This window comes from Lissotriton vulgaris, chromosome 7 (assembly GCF_964263255.1).
Source record: "Lissotriton vulgaris chromosome 7, aLisVul1.2, whole genome shotgun sequence".
Taxonomy (NCBI): Eukaryota; Metazoa; Chordata; class Amphibia; order Caudata; family Salamandridae; genus Lissotriton; species Lissotriton vulgaris.
The window spans coordinates 1,281,404,768-1,281,432,311 of record NC_141695.1 but is presented as its reverse complement, the minus strand read 5'-3'; the positions used below and the strand labels follow the sequence as shown (position 1 = coordinate 1,281,432,311).

Sequence of the window (27,544 nt, the reverse complement as noted above, 5' to 3'; positions counted from 1 at the left end):
GGTAAGGACCTCAGTACGAGCGGCACCCGCGCAGCGGGGGCCGCGAGAGGTTTTCAAGTCTCTGATGGGGGCGGGCACTGGGAGGGGGCGCGGCTCACGCGGGAAGAGGAAACAGCTGATGGACTTGACGCTGTTCCTCGCAGTCCCGGGGCCGCGCCTCTCACCTCCTCTGCGGCCTCGCGAAGGTCTCCTCCTCCCTCTGAAAAGGCGATGGACAGATGAAAGCTACTCCTGTAGCGCTGTGTTGGCTGCGTGAAAACACTGGTAAGGACCTCAGTACGAGCGGCACCCCTAATAACTCACTAATAAAATGTATTTCTTGAGTTTATACCAGGACAACTTTTAATATTTTTTTCTGCACTCAAACACTCACAAACCAGCTCCACTGTAATTCAGGTGTTGTAGCACACCCTGATGGCATTCGGTCATCAGGGTGGACCCCAATGATGAAGCATGTCACCACTAGGCTGGTGAGTGAGGGGCTTTTATAAAAGGAATAATTCTTTCCTTTTTTCCAACATACATCCCATTAAGATTCTTTGAATCTTTATGGTGATACTCCTCTTTTGTTTGCTACATACCTACCCAGGGAAACAGGAGTAATCCCCATTCACTTCTGGTGAAAAATTCCCTTACTCTCCCTCTTTGGTTGTTACACATCAACAATTTCTTGAGCATCAGCCCTCTCATTTGAGCCACTGAGGTAGGCATTCTGTTGTAATATGCCCAGAAGTCAGAGATTTGGCACTTCAAAAGGGAGAATGCATGATCTTGTGCAACCTTGCTTCCTTCTAAAGGAGGAGAAAGACATCAAGGTACCCAATACAATATTGATTTATTCAGCTTTTGTGGCACACTAAACTAGAAAGCCTGATGGCCAGTCCAACGGATTTCAATAATAACATTTATGTTTTTTCGAATACCCCTTTAGTGTTGGATCTGAGAATGAGCTTGACAGCCCACAAGGAGTACATCTATAGTGATGATTAATCTTTGATCCATCTCTTGCTCGCCAGCACTGCCAGATATGTTGTTTGCGTACACATCTGGTGAATTCTGCAATGCGGATATAAAAGGACACAAAATTACACTGCTTTCAAAAGAATGTGTACCTCATCCACATAAAGTTGGAATTCATGTGCAAGGATGTCAGCTGTCTTAGTCACTTAAAGCATTTCAAAATGTGATCCAAGTTCTTAGATACAACGTAATGGGCCCTGATTATGAGTTTGGGTATTTCACTGGGAACAATAACTCCTCTCACAGTTCTGAGTGTCTCCAAGCCTGGAATTATCAGGCCTGCAAACTCTGGACATGGTAGTTTTGGACAAGGAGACACCGGACCTCACTTTGATCCTGCAGGGGCTGTGGACAGCAGGACTATCCAGCTCTGCACGACTGCAGCAGCAGCACAGGGAGAGGAGAAATGCCTGCCATGGACCCCCATGTCCCCACAATAGTCACTGCCCTGCCTGCCCCTGTGGCCCATCCACTTACATTTTCAGCCTGCTCCGAGTAGCCACATATGTCTGCATTTTTACTTCAAAATGGGGAGATACAAAGTACAGGACCTGGTATTTCCAGGACTGTGCAGTTATTCCCCATTCGTAGGGGGAAACTTGCAATAGCTGGTTTAGGACATGGACACAGCAGCGGGAACTGGGGATAATGACCAACTGGTATCCCAGGACAAAACACCAGCAGACTTGTAATCTGGGCATTAGTATTTAGTTAAGGGGGTAGTTGATTTAGAAGCTGAATAGTGGTGCCTGTGACCTGATGTCAGTCCTCTCTAGAGGGAGCACTGAATGTTTAATCATATATAGATTGAATTGGATTGAGACCATGTTTTCTCATATGTGATGTCCCATCAAGGAGACTGAACTGGCAATGTTAGATCTTCAATAAGGAGTGCAAAGCCAGGTCCTTTTGGTTGTTCAGCTGTATAGGAATGTTACACAAAGTGCTTTCTGGGTGGATAGACCCCAAAATGTTGTCATATCCCGACAAAAAAAATGGTCTCTTGAAGCATCACTGTCCAGATGGGCTGCTTCTTTGAAAACAACCAACAAAGGAAGATATAAAATGGGTCTCTAATCATCTGTTTTTGTATGAGAAAATACTAGGACTCAGAAGGCTAGTGATATCATTGTTAGAATTTCTTTTTCCATAAAAGGAAACTGTCTTGATTTTTCTTTCTAAGGCATAGTTACTGTTGATTTCCAAATCAAGTCTAAGGACTGGATCCATCGATAGCATCTATAACCTAACTGTCTCCAGTCAAATGTTTCCAAACCACCAGGTTAGTGAATATCTTTTTCCCCATAGGTGTACAGCAAGACCCCTGCGAACTTAGGCCTGATTTGCAATGGTTTTTTAGCAGAAGCAACACCCTGTCAACAGGAATGTTTGGGTCTCTAATTCCGGGTCTCCAATTCAGTGATTCTTCGCTCTTTGTGTTAGTCTTGAGCACCATTAAGGCCTCATCAACCTCTTATTAAAAGCGGATTGCAATCAAACAGCATGTCGAGAAGGTTTGCCTGATGGTCTTATTGAAAAGTGTTGCTATGGACCCAGCTTGCCGACCCAGGATCGCTCTTTTAACCATATGCTTGAAGCCAGGAGCAACCACATCGACTGCTGCATCAATGATTCATTGGAAGGCAACTCTTTCATTCTGAAGATATTTTTAACCTGCCTTTTGTTAGAGTGAAGACAAATGAGAAATGTTACAAGGGCTTCCCAATGGCAACAAGGCACATACCTTCCCTATCTATTGTCACTAAATAAGAGGCAAAAGGGATTTTGGTCACATTTAGGCAGCAGAAAAGGGTTGACCTGTGAGGCTTTTCAATAAGGATTCTGGAACCTCACATTTCTTGTCCATCCTTCTAACAATTGTTGGCAAGAAAAAAGGTGGTGGGAGTTCATAGTTAGCAGGTCTGTATGCCAGAGAATTCTAAACACTCTGACTGCTACAACTGAATAGCACAGTTTTTGCAGATGTCTTATTAGAATAGCCCTTTTTCCCTGAGAACAACACAAAGGGTGAATAAGGCAGCAGCTCTTTCCAAATAGCTTAAAGCAGCCAATGTCATTGAGAGGATTCTCCTTAATGGTAACAGCCACTGTTACCAAATGCTCAGTCTATTCTCTCTCTTCATTGCCATTACCACAGGCTCCTTACTTCACCGCCATCTCTGGAGTGATGATGCGCATCATTGGTTTGGCTACTGGAGTGAAAGTGGAAGGTAAAGTTCCAGGGAGGTCCGAACAAAGTAGATAATACATAAAGGCCACTATAAGAGGTTAGTTGCTCTTGAAGTTACCTATGATGCAAAACAGAGGAGGAACTAGGAAGAGAATAAGGAGGATTCACTACATATGGAATTTCATCCATGACATGATTTGAAAATCTCTTGCTACACTGGTCCGCCAATACTGCAAAGAGGACATAAATCTTGAAGGTACATGGACTATCGAACTATTGGAGGCTGTGCCATATTACAGACGCGGGCGCAGAGGCAAACACACTCTCTGGAGGTGCACTGACAGTGCACCACCTAAAAGGTGGCGCTCTGCAAGGGTGCCCCCTAAAAAGTGGCACACTCTCAGTGCGCCCCTAAGAGCAGCCCTCTGGATGGGAAAGCCCAGATATCCACTTGCAGGCGGGTGCAGTCAATGACTGCACCCGCCTCCAAGGGCATCTCTAATCCCCATTAAAAATGCAGGAGGGTTGCCGCCTGCACAGTGAAACATGGTGCAGCTTTAAAGCAGCAGCTCCATATTTCACAGGAATACGCTACCCCCAGGGCAGCACGAGTATGTGGCTGTCCTGGGGTCAGCGCATTTTATGTAATAGGGCACACATTCTCTGTTTGCACCCGGCACGCCTGTTTTAAGGTGCACCAAGCACACACAGGGAAAGTGCGCCCTAACACATGATATGGTCCCGGTAGACTAATGTCTACTGTTACAGGTGGATTTTGGTACCTTTTACACCACCACCATAGTTTTCAGTGTTAAATGGGAAGATATAAGATGTTGACTTAAACCCCATGTCACCAATGTTAACCCTTTTATCCAGTGCACTAATTGAAGAAAAATGCTTTCTTGTGGTCTTTGATTTCCCGTTAGATAAAAAACAGGAACGTCTGGTAGATTCCTCTCAATAGAAGTTAACTTATGGTAAGCAGTGAGGGTAGCCAAATGCCCTTTAATAGAAAAAAACTGTAAATCAGACGTTGCCAGATAAAGAAGATAAGGCAATTTTGCCTCTTTCTGGCCTGTACTCTGGCCTGCTTGCCGGTTGACATACCATGTGCAGAACTTCTTTCATTTAAATGCAGATGACGACCTAGCAGAAAGATGCTTACTGCTCTTAGAATTCCATGAAGCCAGGTAACTTCAAATGTTCAAACAATAGGACTATGCACTCCAGTTGTTTTAAAGTTAATGTTCCCCTGCGAAGTTTCATGATTTTATTAGGCCTATTAGCTATTTTATTTGAGGTAGTGCATTTGCTAATTCTCTGCATCTCACAGCAAAGTACAGTCTCTGCTTTCAATGCTGGCAACCAGAAGTGTGAATGTAGGACATTTATGAAATCAGCGGTGTATTCATGTATTTGTATCTTGGTTTCAATGCTGTCTTGAATGTTCTCTGTGAGAAGATCCTGCCATCTGCTCATCAGATTTATTTAACAGAAGTAACAAGTTTCTGTCACATGTTTATGGTCTAATGAGTTGTATTGAGAGAAAAGTGTATAAAAGCTATACAAATCTGCATACGTTTTAGCATTACATAATCCAACTAGAATTTTTGGACGTGAGTTCTGGTGGGTTAAAAAGACAATTGTCTATTGATTATTTGCTGTGCTGCTTGCTATGTTTGCATTAAGATCATGCTAAACATTTGGGTGTCCCAAAGTGTTATATTGTAATAGAGCCTTGCAGCCCAGTTCAGTGGTGGGAGGCTGGGATTGAAGATTCTACTAGATATCCTGGACAGATCTACCCTCATCAAAAGTCTCCTATGAGGCAGATTGGACATCTGAAAAAGGTCCGGGCACAACCATTGCCAAGGCTAATCTGGAGCAATGAGTATCATCTTTGCCCTGCTGAGTCTGAACTTGTTGATCACTGTGGGAAGAAGAGGGATCAGACAAAAGTGCAGGAAAATCCCCTCGACCATGATTTGCATCCAAGTGCTTTTGCCAGGGACTGAGGTTCTAAAAAACTAGAAGAGTAAATGGTCAATTCTGCATTTTATTCAATAGCAAACAACTGTATTTCTGGAAGTCCCCAAGAGGAGAAGATGTCTGCCAATATTTCATCATTTTGAACCCATTTGTGTTGTTCTGAATCAATTCTTCTGCTTTTTTTTTTTTTAATTGTTTTTATTGTATTTCAAACAAAGAAGACATACCACCGGTCGAACCATTCTTCTGCTTTTGTTTTTTGCAGACACGTGTGAAAGCCTCGTGCAAGCATCCTATGTCAAACGGTCAGAGCCTCCTAGGCCAGCACCCTTGACTTTTGCTTGTTGAGACAATACATACTTGACATGTTGGCCATCTGAAGAAGAGGATGGCCTAGCCTGGTCACCGGCTAATAAAAGATTCTAGAGCAAATTGAACTGCCCTCAGCTCCATGTTGGTGTGATATCTCTTCTTTGAAGACCGCAGTTTCCGAGCGGTAAGATTCACTCTATGCATGCCTCATTCCTCTTAAGAAGCATCCTTAATCAGAGTTTACAAAATAATTAAAAGGCTGAGGGATACTCCAGCTAGAAGATTCTTCCTCTTGCACCACCACTTCAAGGACTGGAGGGCAGAAAACCACAGCTGTACTTTATGGTCCAAACTTCTTGACCTCTGGAACCACTGTTCCTCCATCCATCTCTGTAGAAGTCTTATGTGCAGCCTAGTTCCCCAGACTAGAGAGATGCAAAAGGCCAAGAGTGATGAGGGGAAGGAAACTGTAATATTCAAAGATGTAGCCATTTCTGATGAATGGAAAGAAGTATCTTGAGAAAGATGCATGTTTCCTTTATTCATATCTAGAACATGCCCGAAGCATGAAATTGTTTGAGTACGAAATAACATTAATTTATTGATATTCAGGTGAAGATCTAACTTGAAAAGTAGATCTGCTGTATGTCACTAAGCAGCTTGGGACAAGAGGAAGCTCACATCAACCAGTCGTCTAGATATTAATTATTACATCACTCCCTTACTGCGGAAGTATGCTGTTACTCGTTGCAACAACTTGTGATAAAGCTCTAAGGGATGACTTTAGTCTGAAAGGAAGCGCTTGTATTGATAGTGATGTTTGTCTAGAGTGACCAGACATCCTGGATTTCCTTGGACAATCCCAGTTTTCAGAGGACTGTCCTGGTGACCCGATGATTTTACTAATTTTAAATACATGTCCCAGATTTTGGGACAAAGGTCAGGTCATCTTGCGAAGCAGCATTGAAAGGTATGCTGTCATTTCACAGGCATCTCTGAAGTCTGGAATACTTCAAGTAATTTATCTGTTTAGCAACTGCAGCACTTCTACCCTGCACCCCCCTGCCTCCTCCTCCCCACTATCTCTGCTAGGAGCAGGCAGCTCCTAGCAGAGATAGTGGGGAGGAGGAGGAAGGGGGGCGCAGGGTATAAGTGCTGCCATTGCTAAAGTTATGTAAACATAATATATATATACTAGCAGCCCGTCCCGATGTTGTCCGGGTATGAATTGCTGCCGGCCAGTAGTATATTGTTTTGTAGGATTTCGTTTTGATAGCACTTCTTATCTGTGACAGGTGAGTGAAACGCTCTGATTCACAGTGCACTGCTGATGCACTTAAGAGTGCGCATTCAGTAGTGTGTGAACTCGAGTTTCCCTACTTTATTTTTCCTTGCAATATTATATAGTGCGAACTCGACAACATGGCATGAGTACAATTTACATTACAGAAGAACACATTCATTTGTGGTAGGCAATTTGCCTGGAATCACAGGATGTTGAGCTGATGCCGAGATTCGAACATTGCTCCCCAGCTCTAAAGTTCGCAATTCTAGAACTTGTGGCGGGAGGTGTGTCTAAAAGTGTATGTCGGTGCTGACCATCAATGAGAGCGACCTGTGCATTTTTCAAATGGGTGGTGAAAAAATATGTTGCTGGAGATGTGGGCCGCCGTGCCACCAATGTTCTTACCGGGAGAGGGTAAACGCCCATTATTCCGCAACTTTCTTTCCGCATACCATCACTCCGCATACTTTCATTACGAAAGTACCATGACACCGCAATGCCATTATAATGCATGGCATTACATTTTATATGCTTTCACCATGCATACATTTACAACGAAATTCGTTGTAAATGCATGAATGGTAAAAGCATGTTTTTTTTAATGTTTGGATAAGGTAAGTATGGGTATAGTGGTCTATGTTTTGGGGTACTGAGGTATATGTTTTGGGGTGTTTGGGTATTTTAAGGGTTCAGATATAGTTTTGGGTTATGGGGTACAGGGGTAGTTTTAGGGTTTAGGGATAGGTATGGGTTTTGCGGTACAGGGGTATTTTTAGGGTTCAGGGGTAGGTTTGGGTTTTGGGGTACAGGGGTAATTTAAAGGTTCAGGGCTAGGTTTGGGTTGTGGGGTACAGGGGTATTTTTAGGGTTCAGGGGTAGGTTTGGCTTTTGGGGTACAGGGTTATTTTTAGGGTTCAGGGCTAGGTTTGGGTTTTGGGGTACAGGGGTATTTTTAGGGTTATGGGGTTGGTCTGGGTTTTGGGGTACAGGGGTATTTTAAGGGTTCAGGGCTAGGTTTGGGTTTTAGGGTACAGGGGTATTTTAGGGTTCAGGGGTAGGTTTGGGTTTTGTGGTACAGTTGTATTTTTAGGGTTCAGGGCTAGGTTTGGGTTTTGGGGTACAGGGGTATTGTTAGGGTTCTGGGGTAGGTTTTGGTTTTTAGGTACAGGGGTATTTATAGGGTTCAGGGCTAGTTTTGGGATACAGGGGTATGTTTAGGGTTTAGGGATAGGTTTGGGTTTTGGGGTACAGGGTATATTTATAGGGTTAAGATGGGTTAGTGTTTAAGGTTGTTGGGGTATTTTAAGGAGTAAGGGTGAGTTATGATTATGGGGTGCAGGGGTATTTAAAGGGAGCAGGGTGGGATTAGCACACAACCTTTTAAATGTATATGGTGGGCGTCTGCATAGCCTATGTCCTTCTGCTGCAACTGCCCTTTCCAACGCTGTATTGGGTGTTGTGATTGGTGCTGTGGTTCCTGAGATTACCCACCTCAAAGGTTTGGGCTCTCTCTTTATTATATTATAGTAATAGCAGCCTGTCCAGACGTTGTCCGGGTATGAATTGCTGCCGGCCAGTAGTATATTGTTTTGTAGGATTTCGTTTTGATAGCATTTCTTATCTGTGACAGGCCAGTGAAACGCTCTGATTCACAGTGCACTGCTGATGCACTTAAGAGTGCGCATTCAGTAGTGTGTGAACTCGAGTTTCCCTTCTTTATTTTTCCTTGCAATATTATATAGCGCGAACTCGACAACATGGCATGAGCATACTTTCATTACGAAAGTACCATGACTCCGCAATGCCATTATAACGCATGCCATTACATTTTATATGCTTTTACCACGCATACATTTACAACGAAATTCGTTGTAAATGCATGAATGGTAAAAGCATGTTTTTTTTTTAATGTTTGGATAAGGTAAGTATGGGTATGGGGTATATGTTTTGGGATACTGAGGTATACGTTTTGGGTTGTTTGGGAATTTTAAGGGTTCAGATATAGTTTTGGGTTATGGGATACAGGGGTAGTTTTAGGGTTTAGGGATAGGTATGGGTTTTGGGGTACAGGGGTATTTTTAGGGTTCAGGGCTAGGTTTGGGTTTTGGGGTATAGGGGTATTTTTAGGGTTCAGGGGTAGGTTTGGGTTTTGGGGTACAGTGGTATTTTAAGGGTTCAGGGCTAGGTTTGGGTTTTGGGGTACAGGGGTATTTTTAGAGTTCAGGGCTAGGTTTGGGTTTTGGGATACAGGGGTATTTTTGGGTTCAGGGGTAGGTTTGGAGGTACAGGGGTATTTATAGGGTTCAGGGCTAAGTTTGGGTTTTGGGGTACAGGGTTATTTTTAGGGTTTACGGATAGGTTTGGGTTTTGGGGTACAGGGTATATTTATAGGGTTAAGATGGGTTAGTGTTTAAGGGTGTTGGGGTATTTCAAGGAGTAAGGGTGGGTTATGAGTATGGGGTGCAGGGGTATTTAAAGGGAGCAGGGTGGGATTAGCACACGATATGAGACATGGCATGAAGGGCGGAACGTACCACACGCCCCCAGCATTTGTCACGCCCCCAGTACACGCCCACAGCACAACGCAGACACGCCCACAAGGGACTACTTTGCTGGCACGGTTCTTTTACCTTTTAAATGTTTATGGTGGCATCTGCATAGCCTATGTCCTTCTGCTGCAACTGCCCTTTCCAACGCTGTATTGGGTGTTGTGATTGGTGCTGTGGTTCCTGAGATTACCCGCCTCAAAGGTTTGGGCTCTCTCTTTATTATATTAGTATAGATATAGATAGAAGATAGATATATATATGTATGGAGTAAAACCTTTGGGGCACTACAACTACCATCAAGCCACGGAGCGTGGCCACGCCCACTGGGGCGGAGTTGTTATAAACTTACCAGGTGCCCCGGCAAAAACTGTGCTGACTCTTCACCCATGCCAGAAGCCCATGACTAACTTAAGGCGGGAAGTCCTAAAAATGAGAATCGGAATAAACCCATGCTACGCGAATAATGGAGCCCGAAAACAAATGATAAGTTGTAATGGGATCTGCACTTGCACATTAGGTACTACCTGTAATATTATACACATTTTATTAGATTGTATGTGGTTTTTAGATTTACGAAAGGAGATTTTACGTCCGATTTTTAAAAATTATAATATTGCAAATAGGATGCAAGCTGCTAAATTGTTGATGGAAATGGAGAACTTAGATATAGCCTGTGCCTTGGGGAAATATATGGAATAAGTTAAGGTATTTCTCAGCTGCACAGAGTAAGATCTAATAATATAAGCCCTTGACATCAAATAAATGTGAAACAATTAGTGATTAAAATAGTGCTGTATGATTAAGAAGATGATGTATAGATATGAACTAAGCGTCTTATTTAAATCAATTGTGATAACATTCCGGTTTTAAAAATGATAGTCGAAGTATATGTATATTAAGATATAATATGTTTATTGATACCGCCGTGCCATGTATTTACTGTTGTTTTTATTTTCCCTGTTTTAGTAAGATAAGAGGTAAATTGTACTTTTATGGTTGTAACAAACCAAATAAAGTTTGTTTTTTACTTTGACTTGACTTGACCCATGACTAAGTGCCAGGAGGCACGAAACGCGTCGAGCTGAACTGGAATTTGGCAGAAGCAGGCAGCCGTTTGTTATCCACGGCGTTTTTCAACTAATAAACGGCAAATCCTATCTCCTTGTGTGGTCCCTCTCATTGCAGGCAACTTGTTTGGTTGGTATATGAGCGGCACTGCCTGAGCCGCGAGGGAGGATCCGCTGCACGGTGTGCAGCCCGGCAGCAGTGCCAAGCGACGCTGAGGCTATGGACAAGGATGCCTTTTGAAAACATTTACGGAAGTGGACTGGCGGCTTCTCTGCTTACTGCAACCCACTGAGGTGTTTCACTTGTTTTAATATGAAGACAGCAAAGTACTCACTGGAGTAAAACCTTTGGGGCACTACAACTACCATCAAGCCACGGAGCGTGGCCACGCCCACTGGGGCGGAGTTGTTATTATAAACTTACCAGGTGCCCCGGCAAACACTGTGCTGACTCTTCACCCATGCCAGAAGCCCATGACTAAGTGCCAGGAGGCACGAAACGCGTCGAGCTGAACTGGAATTTGGCAGAAGCAGGCAGCCGTTTGTTATCCACGGCGTTTTTCAACTAATAAACGGCAAATCCTTCTCCTTGTGTGGTCCCTCTCATTGCAGGCAACTTGTTTGGTTGGTATATGAGCGGCACTGCCTGAGCCGCGAGGGAGGATCCGCTGCACGGTGTGCAGCCCGGCAGCAGCGCCAAGCGACGCTGAGGCTATGGACAAGGATGCCTTTTGAAAACATTTACGGAAGTGGACTGGCGGCTTCTCTGCTTACTGCAACCCACTGAGGTGTTTCACTTGTTTTAATATGAAGACAGCAAAGTACTCACTGGAGTAAAACCTTTGGGGCACTACAACTACCATCAAGCCACGGAGCGTGGCCACGCCCACTGGGGCGGAGTTGTTATTATAAACTTACCAGGTGCCCCGGCAAAAACTGTGCTGACTCTTCACCCATGCCAGAAGCCCATGACTAAGTGCCAGGAGGCACGAAACGCGTCGAGCTGAACTGGAATTTGGCAGAAGCAGGCAGCCGTTTGTTATCCACGGCGTTTTTCAACTAATAAACGGCAAATCCTATCTCCTTGTGTGGTCCCTCTCATTGCAGGCAACTTGTTTGGTTGGTATATATATGTATGTATCTGAAGAAATGGCAAAAGACTTTGTCCCTTTCGATCTCGACATGGATGGCACTATGCTAATCCTATTCTTAAAAACGTTGAATATGTGCACCTCAAATGTCTGCTTTTCTAACAGAGTGTCGTTGATGTTGTAGGGGGCTCAATACAGGAGCTGCACTTCACTGATCTTGAGAACTACCCAGAGTCCTCTGCTTCTTTTTTGCATAATTTATGCAGCATTCTATGACTGAAAGGGTACTGTTTTGACTTACACTGGATGCTTCCTTGTGTCTGGACAAAGCTAATCCTCTCTGAAGAGCTATAATTATAGCATAACATGTGTCAGGAGTTGCTTTTATTCATTCCAGGTAGGGTTGAATGGTATTTTACCAATCCAAAGCAGCAATACTGTGTCTTGGGTGGTAAAAGGCTTTGTCATTTTACTGCATGGCATCAATGTCACTGAGCTAATTATATGCTTGAAGACTTTTTCTGTAGAAATGGCAAAAGACTTTGCTATTCTATGCTTAAAAACTTTGTTAGAAAAGCAGACATTTGAGGTGAGGAAATTTAGAAGTGTCGCTGTTATTGTAGGGTGCTCGATACAGGAGCTGCTCTCCACCTACTCTTAGGAATTAGGAATATATATATATATATATATATATATATATATATATAACCTACTGGCGATAGCCAGTAGGTCTATATAGTTAGGAATGTTTCTCTATGGAACTTTTGAATATTCTATGTCTAATAACTTTGGCGTTTGTGGACGGAATCAGGAAAATGGCACATTTTGTTTCTGAGCAGCCCCTGAAAATTTGGGGGGCTTTCGTCAAGGGGGGGCCGAGAAAAAAGGGGGGTCCCAAAACGCGTTTTTCCCATTCATTTTTCCAGAGGGCGTTTGGCCTCCCTTTTAGCTCGAACGGCTGAATGGATTCACACGAAACTTGGCAAAATTGTAGGGACTGTTAGCCCGATGTGCCTTTGCTGGGTCTCAATATATGTGCTCCAGTGGATCTTGAGAAATTAACGTTTTAAAAAACAGATATATCTGTGACAGCGTCCCGGATAGCGAACCAGTTCGCGTACTTTTCGCGTTACGGAGCTTTGCGAAGCGAAGCTGATTGGCTCTCCGGTGTCTGTCAACATTCTAAACAGTCCGGAGCGGCCGCCATCTTGTCTCTCGGTAGGATCGAGAGACAAGAGGAGGCCAAAACGAAGGGGGAAATGAAGGAAAGGGGGCAAGGTAGACCCCTTCTGACCCCCTAGGATTGATGAGGGGGATATTAAAGTGCCCCGCGGGGCCCAACATTTTTTTTTCCGATTTTTCGTCGTAGAGGCGCGTCTCGGTACGCGAACCGGGCAGCTAACCGGGCAGCTAACCGGCAGTGTAACGGGAGTCTGAGGAGAAGCTGATTGGCTGTCAACATTGTAAACAGTCTGGAGCGGCCGCCATCTTGTCTCTCGGTAGGATCGAGAGACAAGAGGTGGTGAAAAACGAAGGGGGAAATGAAGGAAAGGGGGCAAGGTAGACCCCTCCTGACCCCCTAGGATTGATGAGGGGGATATTAAAGTGCCCCGCGGGGCGGAAAAAAAAAAAATGGCGATTTTTCGCCGTAGAGGGGCGTCCCAGTACCCGAACCGGGCAGCTAACTGGGCAGCTTACCGGCAGCGTAACGGGAGTCTGAGGAGAAGCTGATTGGCTGTCAACATTGTAAACAGTCCGGAGCGGCCGCCATCTTGTCTCTCGGTAGGATCGAGAGACAAGAGGTGGAAAAAAAAAGGTGTAAATGAAGGAAAGGGGTAAGGTAGACCCCTCCTGACCCCCTAGGATTGATGAGGGGGCTATTAAAGTTCCCCGCTGGGCAAAAAAAAAAAAAAATTGGGATTTTTCGCAGTAGAGGCGCTTTCCAGCTAACCGGCAGCGTAACGGGAGTCCGACATCTTGTGTTTTTGGAGCGTCCGGTTTGCGTACCGGGTAGCGTTCCGGTAAGCGTAACTAGGGGAAAACTAAGAGAAACAGTCAAATAAAATTTAAAGGAATAGATTTCCACCAAACTTGGCAAAATTGTAGGGACTGTTTGTTTGATGTGCCTTTGCAAGGCCTCAAGATATGTGCACGTGTGGATTTTGTCTAATTAAGGTTAAAAAAAAATATATATATCTGTAAGCATGCTCCGGCGCGCTTACGTTACGGGTTTTGTTTGCGCTGCAGAGACGATACGTCACGTTTATGCGACGCGTCATGAGGCGTCGCACGTGGCTACGTGATACGTCACCTAATAAAGAATATATTTTACAGCTATAGATATTAGCTTTTAAAAAACCAATGAAATTCACTGAAAAAACCATAGGTTATAGACCATATATAGTTAGGAATTTGCATTTACAAAAACATTGAAAATTCACTGAAAAAACCATAGGTTATAGACCATATATAGTTAGGGATTAGCATTTACAAAACCTTATTTTACTCGCACAAAACCATAGAAATTCGCATATATAGTTAGTTGCAATACCTATATATCGCGCACCCGCAATCCACTGCTGATGATGTCACATATTACATCATTCATGACATGGTCAGTGACATCACTGATGACATCACTGATGACATCTCAAATGACATCTCAAATGACATCACTGATGACATCTCAAATGACATCACTGATGACATCTCATTTGACATTACTGATCACATCACTGATAATATCATTCATGTGATAATACGATGAACCTCTTCAGATTCTAATATAACCTTAGATACAATCAGTGTAAACAGATACTCACAGATTGTCACTCATCCATGGAGTTACTCATACATCTAGTCAGTCATGAAAAGAATCAACCACTCCTCCATTTCCTCAACTATACAGTTATACACACCTTACTTATTCAAACATATACTAACACATATTTACTCTCTTATACAATCCCTGATACAAGTTCACAATGATCCATACAGCCACTCACACATTCACTGGCTCTTATGCACAGTTATTTATATATGTCAACTCTCACATGTACTGTGTTTTACATATGTACTTACTTTGACATGTAGCAAATACACTCATGCAGACAGTCAACTGCCCATACAGCTGTTTCCACATGCACTTTTGAACCCATACATATAGTGAATCAACGACTCACACATCTATGCACAGAGTCACACACCTCCCACTCAGTCTCCCATACAAATACTTGGGCAACCAATCAATAACCCATATAGTTACTCATATAGCTACTGATCAACACATGCAGCATCTTATACAACAACAGACATACTGATGCACACATTCAGACAGTTTAGTCACTAACCCATGCACTCAGTGAGACACATTTAATCATTTACTCATACAGTCAGTCATGCACCTACTAAATCCTTCATCCAGACACTTATACATCCACTCATTCTTCAATATGTAAGACATATTTTAACTTTACAGAAACTTACAGTCACTGGATGATGTCATCAGTGATGTCATCAGTGATGTCACTGACCATGTCATGAATGATGTAATATGTGACATCATCAGCAGTGGATTGCGGGTGCGCGATATATAGTTATTGCAACTAACTGTATATGCGAATTTCTATGGTTTTGTGCGAGTAAAATAAGGTTTTGTAAATGCTAATCCCTAACTATATATGGTCTATAACCTATGGTTTTTTCAGTGAATTTTCAATGTTTTTGTAAATGCAAATTCCTAACTATATATGGTCTATAACCTATGGTTTTTTCAGTGAATATATATATATATATATATATATATATATATATATATATATATATATATATATATATATATATATATATATATATATATATATATATATATATATATATAACGAGAGTTGCCTCCAAGAGTGAAGCCACACCACGGCAAGTTAAATCCTTTATGTGCAGATTACAGGACAAACAGACCAGCTGCTCCATAGCAAAAAAAGTCTTGAGCCAAACGCGTTTCGAGCGTCACACCGCTCTTGTTCACTGGCAGAAAGGAGGAAAGGCAGCACACGCACCACCTGCACAGAATTTGAATGTCCCGCCCCAGTGGGCGTCTGCGCCAAGCATGCTGGTAGTTGTGGTGCAAAGTCAATATTACCCCCAGTGGGTTGCATGCCTCGCCCCCAAATGTTCACAATAATTACCCAAGTGGGCTGCTTGAAGTTGTCTGGGCTGCCATGTAATTATTGTGATTATTTGGGGGCGAGGCATGCAACCCACTGGGGGTAATATTGACTTTGCACCACAACTACCAGCATGCTTGGCGCAGACGCCCACTGGGGCGGGACATTCAAATTCTGCGCAGGTGGTGCGTGTGCTGCCTTTCCTCCTTTCTGCCAGTGAACAAGAGCGGTGTGTCGCTCGAAACGCGTTTGGCTCGAGACTTTTTTTGCTATGGAGCAGCTGGTCTGTTTGTCCTGCAATCTGCAAATAAAGGATTTAACTTGCCGTGGTGTGGCTTCACTCTTGGAGGCAACTCTCGTTTTCTATGTTATGCGGCGTGCCCCGCCGCTAGGGAGCCCCACTGCTAACAAGGCGGGCCTACAGCGACATTAATTAAAGACGCTGCAGGGACGGCAAGTCCGCTTTGTGGATGATGTATGGGCAGGATTGCAGCCCAGACAACTTCAAGCAGCCCACTTGGGTAATTATTGTGAACATTTGGGGGCGAGGCATGCAACCCACTGGGGGTAATATTGACTTTGCACCACAACTACCAGCACGCTTGGCGCAGACGCCCACTGGGGCGGGACATTCAAATTCTGCGCAGGTGGTGCGTGTGCTGCCTTTCCTCCTTTCTGCCAGTGAACAAGAGCGGTGTGACGCTCGAAACGCGTTTGGCTCGAGACTTTTTTTGCTATGGAGCAGCTGGTCTGTTTGTCCTGCAATCTGCAAATAAAGGATTTAACTTGCCGTGGTGTGGCTTCACTCTTGGAGGCAACTCTCGTTTTCTATGTTATGCGGCGTGCCCCGCCGCGAGGGAGCCCCACTGCTAACAAGGCGGGCCTCCAGCGACATTAATTAAAGACGCTGCGGGGCGGCAAGTCCGCTTTGTGGATGATGTATGGGCAGGATGGCAGCCCAGACAGCTTCAAGCAGCCCACTTGGGTAAATATTGTGAACATTTGGGGGCGAGGCATGCAACCCACTGGGGGTAATATTGACTTTGCACCACAACTACCAGCATGCTTGGCGCAGACGCCCACTGGGGCGGGACATTCAAATTCTGCGCAGGTGGTGCGTGTGCTGCCTTTCCTCCTTTCTGCCAGTGAACAAGAGCGGTGTGACGCTCGAAACGCGTTTGGCTCGAGACTTTTTTTGCTATGGAGCAGCTGGTCTGTTTGTCCTGCAATCTGCAAATAAAGGATTTAACTTGCCGTGGTGTGGCTTCACTCTTGGAGGCAACTCTCGAGATATATATATATATATATATATATATATATATATATATATATATATATATATATATATATATATATATATATTCACTGAAAAAACCATAGGTTATAGACCATATATAGTTAGGAATTCGCATTTACAAAACCTTATTTTACTCACACAAAACCATTGAAATTCCATATATAGTTAGTTGCACTAACTATATATCGCGCACCCGCAATCCACTGCTGATGATGTCACATATTACATCATTCATGACATGGTCAGTGACATCACTGATGACATCACTGATGACATCTCAAATGACATCACTGATGACATCTCAAATGACATCACTGATGACATCTCATTTGACATTACTGATCACATCACTGATGATATCATTCATGTGATAATAGGATGAACCTCTTCAGACTCTAATATAACCTTAGATACAATCAGTGTAAACAGACACTCACAGACTGTCACTCATCCATGGAGTTACTCACACACCTAGTCAGTCATGCAAAGAATAAATCACACCTCCATTTCCTCAACTATACAGTTATACAAACTTTACTTATTCAAACATATACTAACACATATTTACTCTCTTATACAATCCCTGATACAAGTTCACAATGATCCATACAGCCACTCACACATTCACTGGCTCTTATGCACAGTTATTTATATATGTCAACTCTCACAAGTACTGTGTTTTACATATGTACTTACTTTGACATGTAGCACTGAGATATCCATTCACTCACAAATACACTCATGCACACAGTCAACCGCCCATACAGCTGTTTCCAAATTCACTTTTGAAACCATACATCTAGTGAATCAACTGCTCACACATCTATGCACAGAGTCATACACCTCCCAGCCACCCACACACACACTCAGTCTCCCATACAAATACTTGGGCAACCAATCAATAACCCATATAGTTACTCATATAGCTACTTATCAACACATGCAACAGTTTACAGAACAACAGACATAATGATGCACAAATTAAGACAGTTTAGTCACTAACCCATGCACTCAGTGAGACACATTTAATCACTCACTCATACAGTCAGTCATGCACCTACTAAATCCTTCATCCAGACACTTATACATCCACTCATTCTTCAATATGTAAGACATATTTTAACTTTACAGAAACATACAGTCACTGGATGTTGTCATCAGTGATGTCATCAGTGATGTCATTTGAGATGTCATCAGTGATGTCATCAGTGATGTGACTGACCATGTCATGAATGATGTAATATGTGACATCATCAGCAGTGGATTGCGGGTGCGCGATATATAGTTAGTGCAACTAACTATATATGGAATTTCAATGGTTTTGTGTGAGTAAAATAAGGTTTTGTAAATGCGAATTCCTAACTATATATGGTCTATAACCTATGGTTTTTTCAGTGAATTTTCAAGGTTTTGTAAATGCTAATTCCTAACTATATATGGTCTATAACCTATGGTTTTTTCAGTGAATTTTCAAGGTTTTGTAAATGCTAATTCCTAACTATATATGGTCTATAACCTATGGTTTTTTCAGTGAATATATATATATATACATACATATATAAACATATATCATCTGTATATCTATATAAATACAAACATAAATGCATGCATACATATACTTATATGCATACAGATGCATGTTATTTACATGAAAGTTGAAAAAACACTAATAAAAGCAAAGCTAAAAAGCCACCTCATTACAAACAGAATGGCTTTAACTTAAACGAGGGCGCGATCTATTGCATTTTCAATGCTTGTTTACTTTGGTTCCATCAAGAAGGCATTCAGATGTGTCACACATTTGCCATAAATTCTGAATGTTAGCACTCTAGTTGCACATTAGATCACTGTAGTAAAGCTACTGCTCACCAGGGACGTCTGCTGCTGGTATTCAAAGTGCATGTTTCAGTCTGCATGTCAGAATTTTTTTAATGAAATAGAAGAGGATTTGAGAAGTCACTCAAAATGATCCCTAATTTTTCTTTCTGAAGCACTAATCATACTTTCTATGGCAAAATTAACCCCCTCATGTTGTTCCTTTTTAAATTGAGTGTTTTCAGACTTACCACTTCATTCCAATCAAGATGGCTTCTGGTGTGCCATACTTTTGTCATAAGTAAGACTGTTAGCGCTCTAGTTGTTCTTTAGAACACTCTGGGACATTCTGTCATTGGGCTATACTTGGGGTACATCTGGGTGATATTTGGGCTACATTTAGGCTCTTTTGTCTCTGGTGGCCATCTTGGGAGACTGTATGTCAGAATTTTTTAATGAAATTGAAGAGGGTTTGAGAAGTCACTCAAAATGTGCCCTAATTTTTCTTTCTGCAGCACTAATCATAATTCATATGGCAAAATATACCCCCTCATTTTGTTCCTTTTTAAATTAAATGTTTTAAGAGTTACCACTTTATTCCAATCAAGATGGCTTCAGGTGTGCTATACCTTTGTAATAAGTAGGACTGTTAGCTCTCTAGTTGTTCTTTAGAACACTCTGGGACATTCTGTCATTGGGCTATACTTGGGCTACATCTGGGTGATATTTGGGCTACATTTGGGCTCTTTTGTCTCTGGTGGCCATTTTGGGAGACTGCATGTCAGAATTTTTTAATGAAATAGAAGAGGATTTGAAAAGTCACTCAAAATGTGCCCTAATTTTTCTTTCTGCAGCACTAATAATACCTTCTATTGCATAATATACCCCCTCATTTTGTTCCTTTTTAAATTAAATGTTTTAAGAGTTACCACTTTATTCCCATCACGATGGCTCCAGGTGTGCTATACCTTTGTAATAAGTAGGACTGTTAGCGGTCTAGTTGTTCTTTAGAACACTCTAGGAGGCTGCAGTAGAACACAAATGAATCAACTGACAGTCTCTGTCCTTGTTGGATGTACATGTTTTACTGAGAATGTCAGACTTCATTTTCACATGACTGAGAAAGATAATGTGAATTTACAGAAAATATGCTTTCAGTTTAGCTTATAGATCCCCTTCCAAACCACTGTGGGAAAATCATGAGATATTAGTTTTCTTTCAAACAATATTCATGATATCACAGCAGAAGGTTTTTTCACATGGTAAAATCACCTTAGAACCCACCACAATTCCTAAAACGAGTATGGTACCATCAACAAATGATTTATAATGTAACTAAAGTCCTAAAACCCTCTATTAACTACAATGCTTTTTAATGAGGTGCTATCATGTATATTGGTCCCAAGATGGCTGCCAACACTTCTTGGATGAAGTGCTGACAGCCAATCAGATCAGATGTGTGGTTAGGCTCCACCCAGATATATATCTTTTTTTGAACCTAAATTACTCAAAATCCACTGGAGCACATATATTGAGACCTAGCAAAGGCACATCGGGCTAACAGTCCCTACAATTTTGCCAAGTTTCGTGCAAATCCATTCAGCCGTTCGAGCTAAAAGTGAGGCCAACCGCCCTATGGAAATTAACATGGGAAAAACGTGTTTTGGGACCCCCCTTTTTTCTCGGCCCCCCCTTGATGAAACCCCCCCAAATTGTCAGGGGCTGCTCAGAAACAAAATGTTCAATTTTCCTGAAAATTTCAGCCAATTCCGTCCACAAACGCCAAAGTTATTAGACATAGAATTTTCAAAAATCCCATAGAGAAAAAATCCTAACTATATATACCTACTGGCGACCGCCAATAGGTAATATATATATATATATATATATATATATATATATATATATATATATATATATATACTAGCAGCAACGCTGGGGCAGAAAGGGGCTGGGGGCAGTACACCCGCTCCCGCCCGACCCCTCCCGACTCCCTCCCGCCCCCACTCCTCCCGCCTGCCCCTTAAACACTTACTGAAAATAATAATGAAAGCGATCCTTGAAGTTATCTAGCCAGCATGGTCTACAATTCTTTCTTTTTTTAAAGTTATACGTGTTTTGGGCAAAGATGAGGACGTAGATGATGTTAGGTTTGCTGTTAAGAACAGCTGAATGGTGACTTGGTGTTCTGATAAAAGATGTGTTGCGGACCCACTTGCTCAAAGTACCGATTAATTACTGTGAATCTGTACTTTGGAGCCATCACTTTACTCTGGTATTGCTGCCCTCTCTCTGACATATTGAATCTTTTGGTCCAGACCAGAGCTACGCTCCCCTCCCACCCCGACTCCCTCCCGCCCGACTCCCGCCCCGACTCCCTCCCGCCCCGACTCCCTCCCGCCCCGACTCCCTCCCGCTCCGACTCCCTCCCGCTCCGACTCCCTCCCGCCCTGACTCCCTCCCGCCCTGACTCCCTCCCGCCCTGATTTCAAGGTTTACTTTACCTGAGCTGCCGCTCCGCTCCTCTTCGCCATGATGCGCCCACGCTCCTCACTTCACCGAAGCTCCATGTCCGCCACTCTAACACGTCGTCATCACGCACGCCGTCGCGTAGCGGTCATCACGCACGTCGCGTCACGGCCAGCGCTAGGTCCCGACCGGCGCTACTTTCAGGGGACTACTTTGGTTACAAACTTATTTTTTTTAATTTACTTTTTTATTTTTATTTATATAGCCTATGTCCATCTACACACCCTGACATTTTCATAGATGTATCGGGTGTGTAGATTGGCGCTGTGGTTCCCGAGTTTACCTGGCCAAAAGGTGCAAGTTCTCTCTTCCTAATAGTAGTATAGATATATATATATATATATATACACATACATATATATATATATATATATATATATATATATATATATACATATATATATATATATATATATATACACACATATATATATATATATATATATATATATATATATATATATATATATATACACGTACACATTTACAAGCTTAACAAATACATATAGCCCTACTTGTATGTCTGACCTGTCCCAGTTTTTGCTTCTCAAAGTATGATCGCCCTAGATTTGTCAATCTTGATTCTTAGAAACAATCTGTGACATGAGCTTATGGGTGCATGAAAACAAGCATCCTACGAACCAGAATGCACATATTATCACCTTGCTGAAAATGTGGACAATTTTTTATGAAGCCAGAATTCTGAATTTTTCTCTCTTTATCCACTTGTTCGCTCTCTTTACATCAAAAATGGATGGGAATCTTCCTTGGGACTTTTCCTCTAGTTAAGATAATAATATTTTTTTAGGTGGGTCTTCACCCATAAGGAATGTCACGTGCAATGTACACTAATTTATTGATCTTTTTATAGCATTATCATTACAGATAATTACAACTAATTGGAAAGATACTTCAAAGATTACTTATAATGTTTGGTGGAACCTGTTATGTCATCACCATAGACTTGACCGTGCTTTTGCCACCACCGTCCCTTTATTAATTAAGAAGGATCTATTATGGTTACCTTTAACTGACTTTCTCTCCAGGCATGCTCCCTGATTGGTAGCTTGTCTTCCCTTCTCTTCTTCAATCCTTTGATAGTTATTAGCATTGACTTTGTTCTCTAGGTTGCCCCCCTCTTTCTCCTTCTTTCTTTTCTTTTCTCTTTTTTTCTTTCCTTCCCCTATGGCAAAATACCCCTAAAAAAGCTTTGTTTCTTAGTATGGTTTATTTCCCCTTTATGGGGTTGGAATTTATATTGTTTATATTTTACCTACTGCTCTCTGTTAATTCATAGCATTTCATTTCTGTAATGATGGTTTACAATGTTTATCTTTTATTCAATAAAGCTTTCTCAACTCAAAAAGATAATAATGCTCGTATTCTCCTTTGTTTAATTGATGTCCCTTTACAGATTCTATTGCGCCTTTATCCAAGAGTGTTGAGGTGTCTTGAACCAGCCCGTCAAAAACTGTAGATTGTAGCTCTCAGTGGAATCTGCGGGCGAGAGCTCGAAACCCTCATCTTGTACCCATTCTGCACAAAAAACATTGACCCCATGTCTTTCAATACTTCCTACCATGCAGGGAGATGGTTGGCAATACACCAACTATGCGTGTCTGTGGTGGCAGAATAATGGAGTTGTTGCTTTGTTGGAGACTTTCCTCTCACAGGGGGAGGCAGTTGACCACTATATTTGCTTGAGAAGATATCGGTCTCTGAAAGGGCTGCTGCTGCTCTTGTGCATGCTCTAGCTGATGTCTTTTCCAGTAAGGGATGTGCAAATGTTGATTACCTTTGCTGAAAGATCTAAATTGAATGCCAGGAAATTTCTGGTCATCCCTAGCCCAACTGATAGCTTCTGATCATATCGTTTGGATTTCTCAACCACCTCATGGCCAAAACAAGATGAATGGTATCCCTAACATCTTGGTGAGCTTGTTGAGTCAATGACATCAATCTGAACCAAGAATAGCACTTCCTACAGACTCCATGAAAAATGTCTTCAGTTTCTATGCCCGCGATGCTCCTTTCTACACTAGTCAGGCTGCCTTATTTTAACTTCCCTTTCTTAACAACTTCCATATATTATGAAAAAAGCACAGGTGCACCATAAATTGAAAATGTGCTAATACAATACAATTAACGCAAGAGCACAGATAGTGATGTCCAGAGGTCTGATTTGTTTGAATGATTTATTTGTCAATAGTAGAAAAACGAACAGCCGACGCGTTTCGTCCCGGATGGGACTTCTTCAGGGCAAGAAAAATGTGTCAACTCCTTGGCGGTGAGTGTAGTATTGTAGTCTTATAGTCTTGTAAAAGCCAGAGGGTTGCAGTCCGTTTGCAGTCTCAAGACAAAGAGTGTGTAAAGCTTATCTTATGTTCTGGAGCAAGAGTTGACGTAAGCTCACTCTTAAAATATCTGAGCAACCAAAGTCTCTAGGAGAATTGTATATTGCTAAGAGGATGATCAGCCGGGCTAGGAATAGAACTAAATCCAACTAACAAACGAAGTTGTGACGATTCGTATTGATCCAAGAACATATAAATAAGAATGAGATGCACCAATCCTGAGGTGTGCACCTGAAAATATCCTATGGAACCTTCCAGTGTTGTTTAATGATGTATATGGAAATCTCTCCTTACTTCTTCACCAAGTTTCGCGAAGAAAGAAAACACCGGAAATGATAGCCCAGTCGTGGCGTTCCCTCAGTCCGTATAGTGCCTGAATTTCCATATATTGTCTATTTTTCTCTCTTTGGAGACACTCCACAATGTGGCTGACTGAATCCCCAACAGAATGGTCGTTGGCAGCTTAACATGTACCATGAATATGCAGCCTAGCCAGAGAGAATGACTTAAAAACGTGAAACTCCATCAAACATCTAATGTATGATAAGGTCTGGGTTGGTTCTGTTCATCAAACAATGATCTCAATTAACTTTCTTTTTGCTGAACTTTTACAAAATCTGCCACTTAGATACTAAAATTCGATGTGTGCGAGCGGATTGTTCTAGTAGAAGCATTCACAGAAGAAATTCAATACGGTTGTGGTTCAACTACTTTTGTGCTACATAAACAGGCACAGATTTCTGAAAGGCTTAATTGAACCAACTGTAGAAATTCTATCATGCTTTTGTGGTTCACTATAAATATGGTTGCTCACAAGAGGAAGACAAAAACATGCCCACGAGTTCCAAGAATGCATAGCAACACAGATTATTAAGTGAATACATTGGACTCTGCAATCTGTGCTAAATCATCAGTAGCTTACATGCGTTCCTAAGTTTCTAGGCAAATTGGAGAGGAATAAGCATAATTCTGTGGTCAATCAAAGACAGGGAAGGGAGCTGGGGCCACAGGTGGCACCTTTGAGTAGCCTAATTTAAAGGTAAATGAAAATGGACTTAGGTGACACATGAAGAAAGGCTCCAGAAAATGAAGAGACATGGGTCAGGTATCAGTCAGGCCAGGAAGCAAGCTGTTAGAGCCTATGTTAATGTTCACAATTTGAATAGAGTGCATGTCACACATAGGAACTATAAAGGAAGCTAAGGAAACCGGTTGATAAATCTGGGAACGCCAGCATCCAACTACAATCAATGATTGTGCAAGGGCAATGGCAGGTATCTTCGTCTTTGCTTATAGAAGGGGCCAACCTTGGATGATATTTCCAAAGTTGGCTACAAGATGAGCATAGCAACATCTCGGTGAGGTCTGTCCGGAGTTTAGCAGATAAGTAGTCGGAGTAAAGGGGGACAAGAGAGGGGAACTCCCAAATAGCATGGTAGCTGTAGACAGCCGGAGTGCCGAAGAAACAAGTCGACTTAAGAACACAGGTGTCACAGTGGACGAAGGATAGGTCCTTCTAAGATGACGATCTGCTGAAACAGGAACAGTTGTACACATGAGTGTACCAAAACAGCAAGGCAGTGCATGATCTGGATTTGTAATGCGGTTCTTACTTCCACATATTGATCTCCTGTAGTATTTTGACATAGGAATGTTGTTGTAGTGCAATCACAGAAGAGAAAATGGACGCTCACATAATTGGGTAAAAACACCATCTTAGAACAAAAACGGAGATCTCCATATCATAGTATTAAAGGCAGCACAAATAGAACATGAAGGGGGTGGAATGATGGTAACAAAGAATGGGACATAACCACATGTGGTGGGGGATGCCATATAAAAAAGCCTACCACTGGCCCCTGACGCTAAGCATTGAGCAGAGTGGAAGTCAAAGGGAAAATCTGGTAGAGCAAGATTAGTATCAGCGGCCCCAGACAGAAAAACTCTTACACTCAAGTGTATGCTTTTTGGAAGTGTGGCTAAATCATTTCTGATGTAGTTTTTATCCTGGTAACACCTAAGAACAGCCATATAACTGGACATAAAAAGTCACAGAAGTAGAAATTGATGAAAGAATGCAGTGTGCTCCATGAGGAATCACTACCAGCTGCAGATACTTTGTGGAAGGTTGAAGACAGATGGCAAAAAGGTGAAGATCAGACCTTTCGCATGGTCTACAACCGTGGTTCCACAGTGACATCCTGACAGAGAGTTCAAAGAGACAAACCATATTTCCACCTCAAGCAGACAAAATGTTTCACAAATAGATTGAGAAAAGACTTGATAAAAGAAAACCAAGTCCGACTATCTACAAACAAATACAGATGTTATAAAGCGGTAAAGGACTCTTTGAAGGATATTCCTAGCCAACATTCCTGGCCCTCCCAACACACACAAATACATTGAAAATAAATGAAGTGGACTGTAAAACCCAAAGAGACACATTTGAAATAAAGAGACAAACCCCAGAGAAATAAAGAGACCAAAACAAAAGACAGAGGTAAGAGAGCCAACTTAGAGACAGAGCGAAAGTCACCTGCCCGAGATATTCAGGAGATGAGACACAAAACAAACACCTCGAGAGAAGTAGATCCAACTAAAAGCAACATGAATGACAGAGTCACAATAAAGAGATCCAAAATAAAAAGACTCAATTGATACATTAGGGAATAAAAGATACAACAGAAAGACAGAGAACAGAGGGAAACACACACTGAAAATGTTGAGACCCGATAAACATGTATATGTTTTCTGCTAACCATACCTCGCCAAGTAGCTGCAGCAAGAGCAGAACAATGCCATCAAAAAGTCCAGTACCCATTGGTGGTGAGGACTGCACCTGAAAACAAGTAATGGGGTGAAGTTAAAAGGGAAAAGAGTATCGAAGATCAGGGAAGCAAGACCGTGAACAAGCAAGAGAAGGAAAAAGATTTGGAGGAGAAGAGGGTAAAAGGAGAGAGGAGCACAATAAAGGCATGAGATGAAAGTGAGAGGTATATAGAAAAAAGGGAGAGAGGAAGCGACGTAGAAAGAGAAAAGAATATCAAGAAAAGTGGTAATGAGAAAGGGACAGAGAGGAGGGAATGAGGAAAGGTGAATGAATGGCAAGAGAAGAGATAATAAATCCATACAATGAAAGACGGAGGGAGTGGGGCTGATGAAAATATGATTACCACGTAGGATTCATGCAATCTCAAATACTTTTTTTATTTCTCAATTGTACCTTACAATATTTCGTGAACAATAATGTAAGTAATCCACAGCTTTACTCTAGATCCGTGGTACTCATAGTATGGCCAGCGGGCCGCCAGCGGCCCGACAGACCTTCCTAGGCAGCCAGCGGACCTATGTCTGAATGCAGGGTGCATTCCAAGACACTTGAAGGAACTCAGCATGCTATTGATGGCGACGAAGGGTTTAACCCCTTGCGTGCGCGGCGTATTCCCCGCCTGTGCTGACTCTGCCTTGCGCGGGCGGAGTCATGACGGAACGGTTCCGTCATCAGCACAGCTCAACCGACGCTGATGACGGAACCGTTCCGTCATCAGCATGGAAGGGGTTAAGATACAAGTACAACTATTGCTATTATGGCATTAATCAGGGATCAAGGGTGGAGGACATAAATAATGTGCTGATCCTGCAACAAAATTCCAGTCTTATGATTTGGGTTGCCAGCTCATTATTTTGATGTCCCAGACGGACCAGAAATAAGCAGTCACCTTAAGCCGTATTTCCAGCACTTATATGTGCATACTTTGAACAGCAAATATATATAGAAAGCACTTTTAATTGTGTTCTAGGGCTGCCCGAATGATCCATGACTGATAATTAACCCCTTCGATGCTCATGACGGAACGGTTCCGTCATGAGCGTCGGTTGGCC

The 27,544-nt window shown here is 42.3% G+C and overlaps 1 protein-coding gene across 2 annotated transcripts in view; it reads right to left on the bottom strand.

The window, feature by feature from the left end:
- STK36 (serine/threonine kinase 36) overlaps positions 1 to 27,544 on the bottom strand; it is a 223,409-nt gene that overhangs the window by 36,651 nt on the left and 159,214 nt on the right. For both annotated transcript variants that reach the window (XM_086931854.1, XM_086931855.1), the window contains exon 21: positions 26,427 to 26,501. In XM_086931854.1, the coding sequence (XP_086787980.1) occupies positions 26,427 to 26,501 (75 nt within the window). The remainder of the gene's footprint in view (positions 1 to 26,426; positions 26,502 to 27,544) is intronic.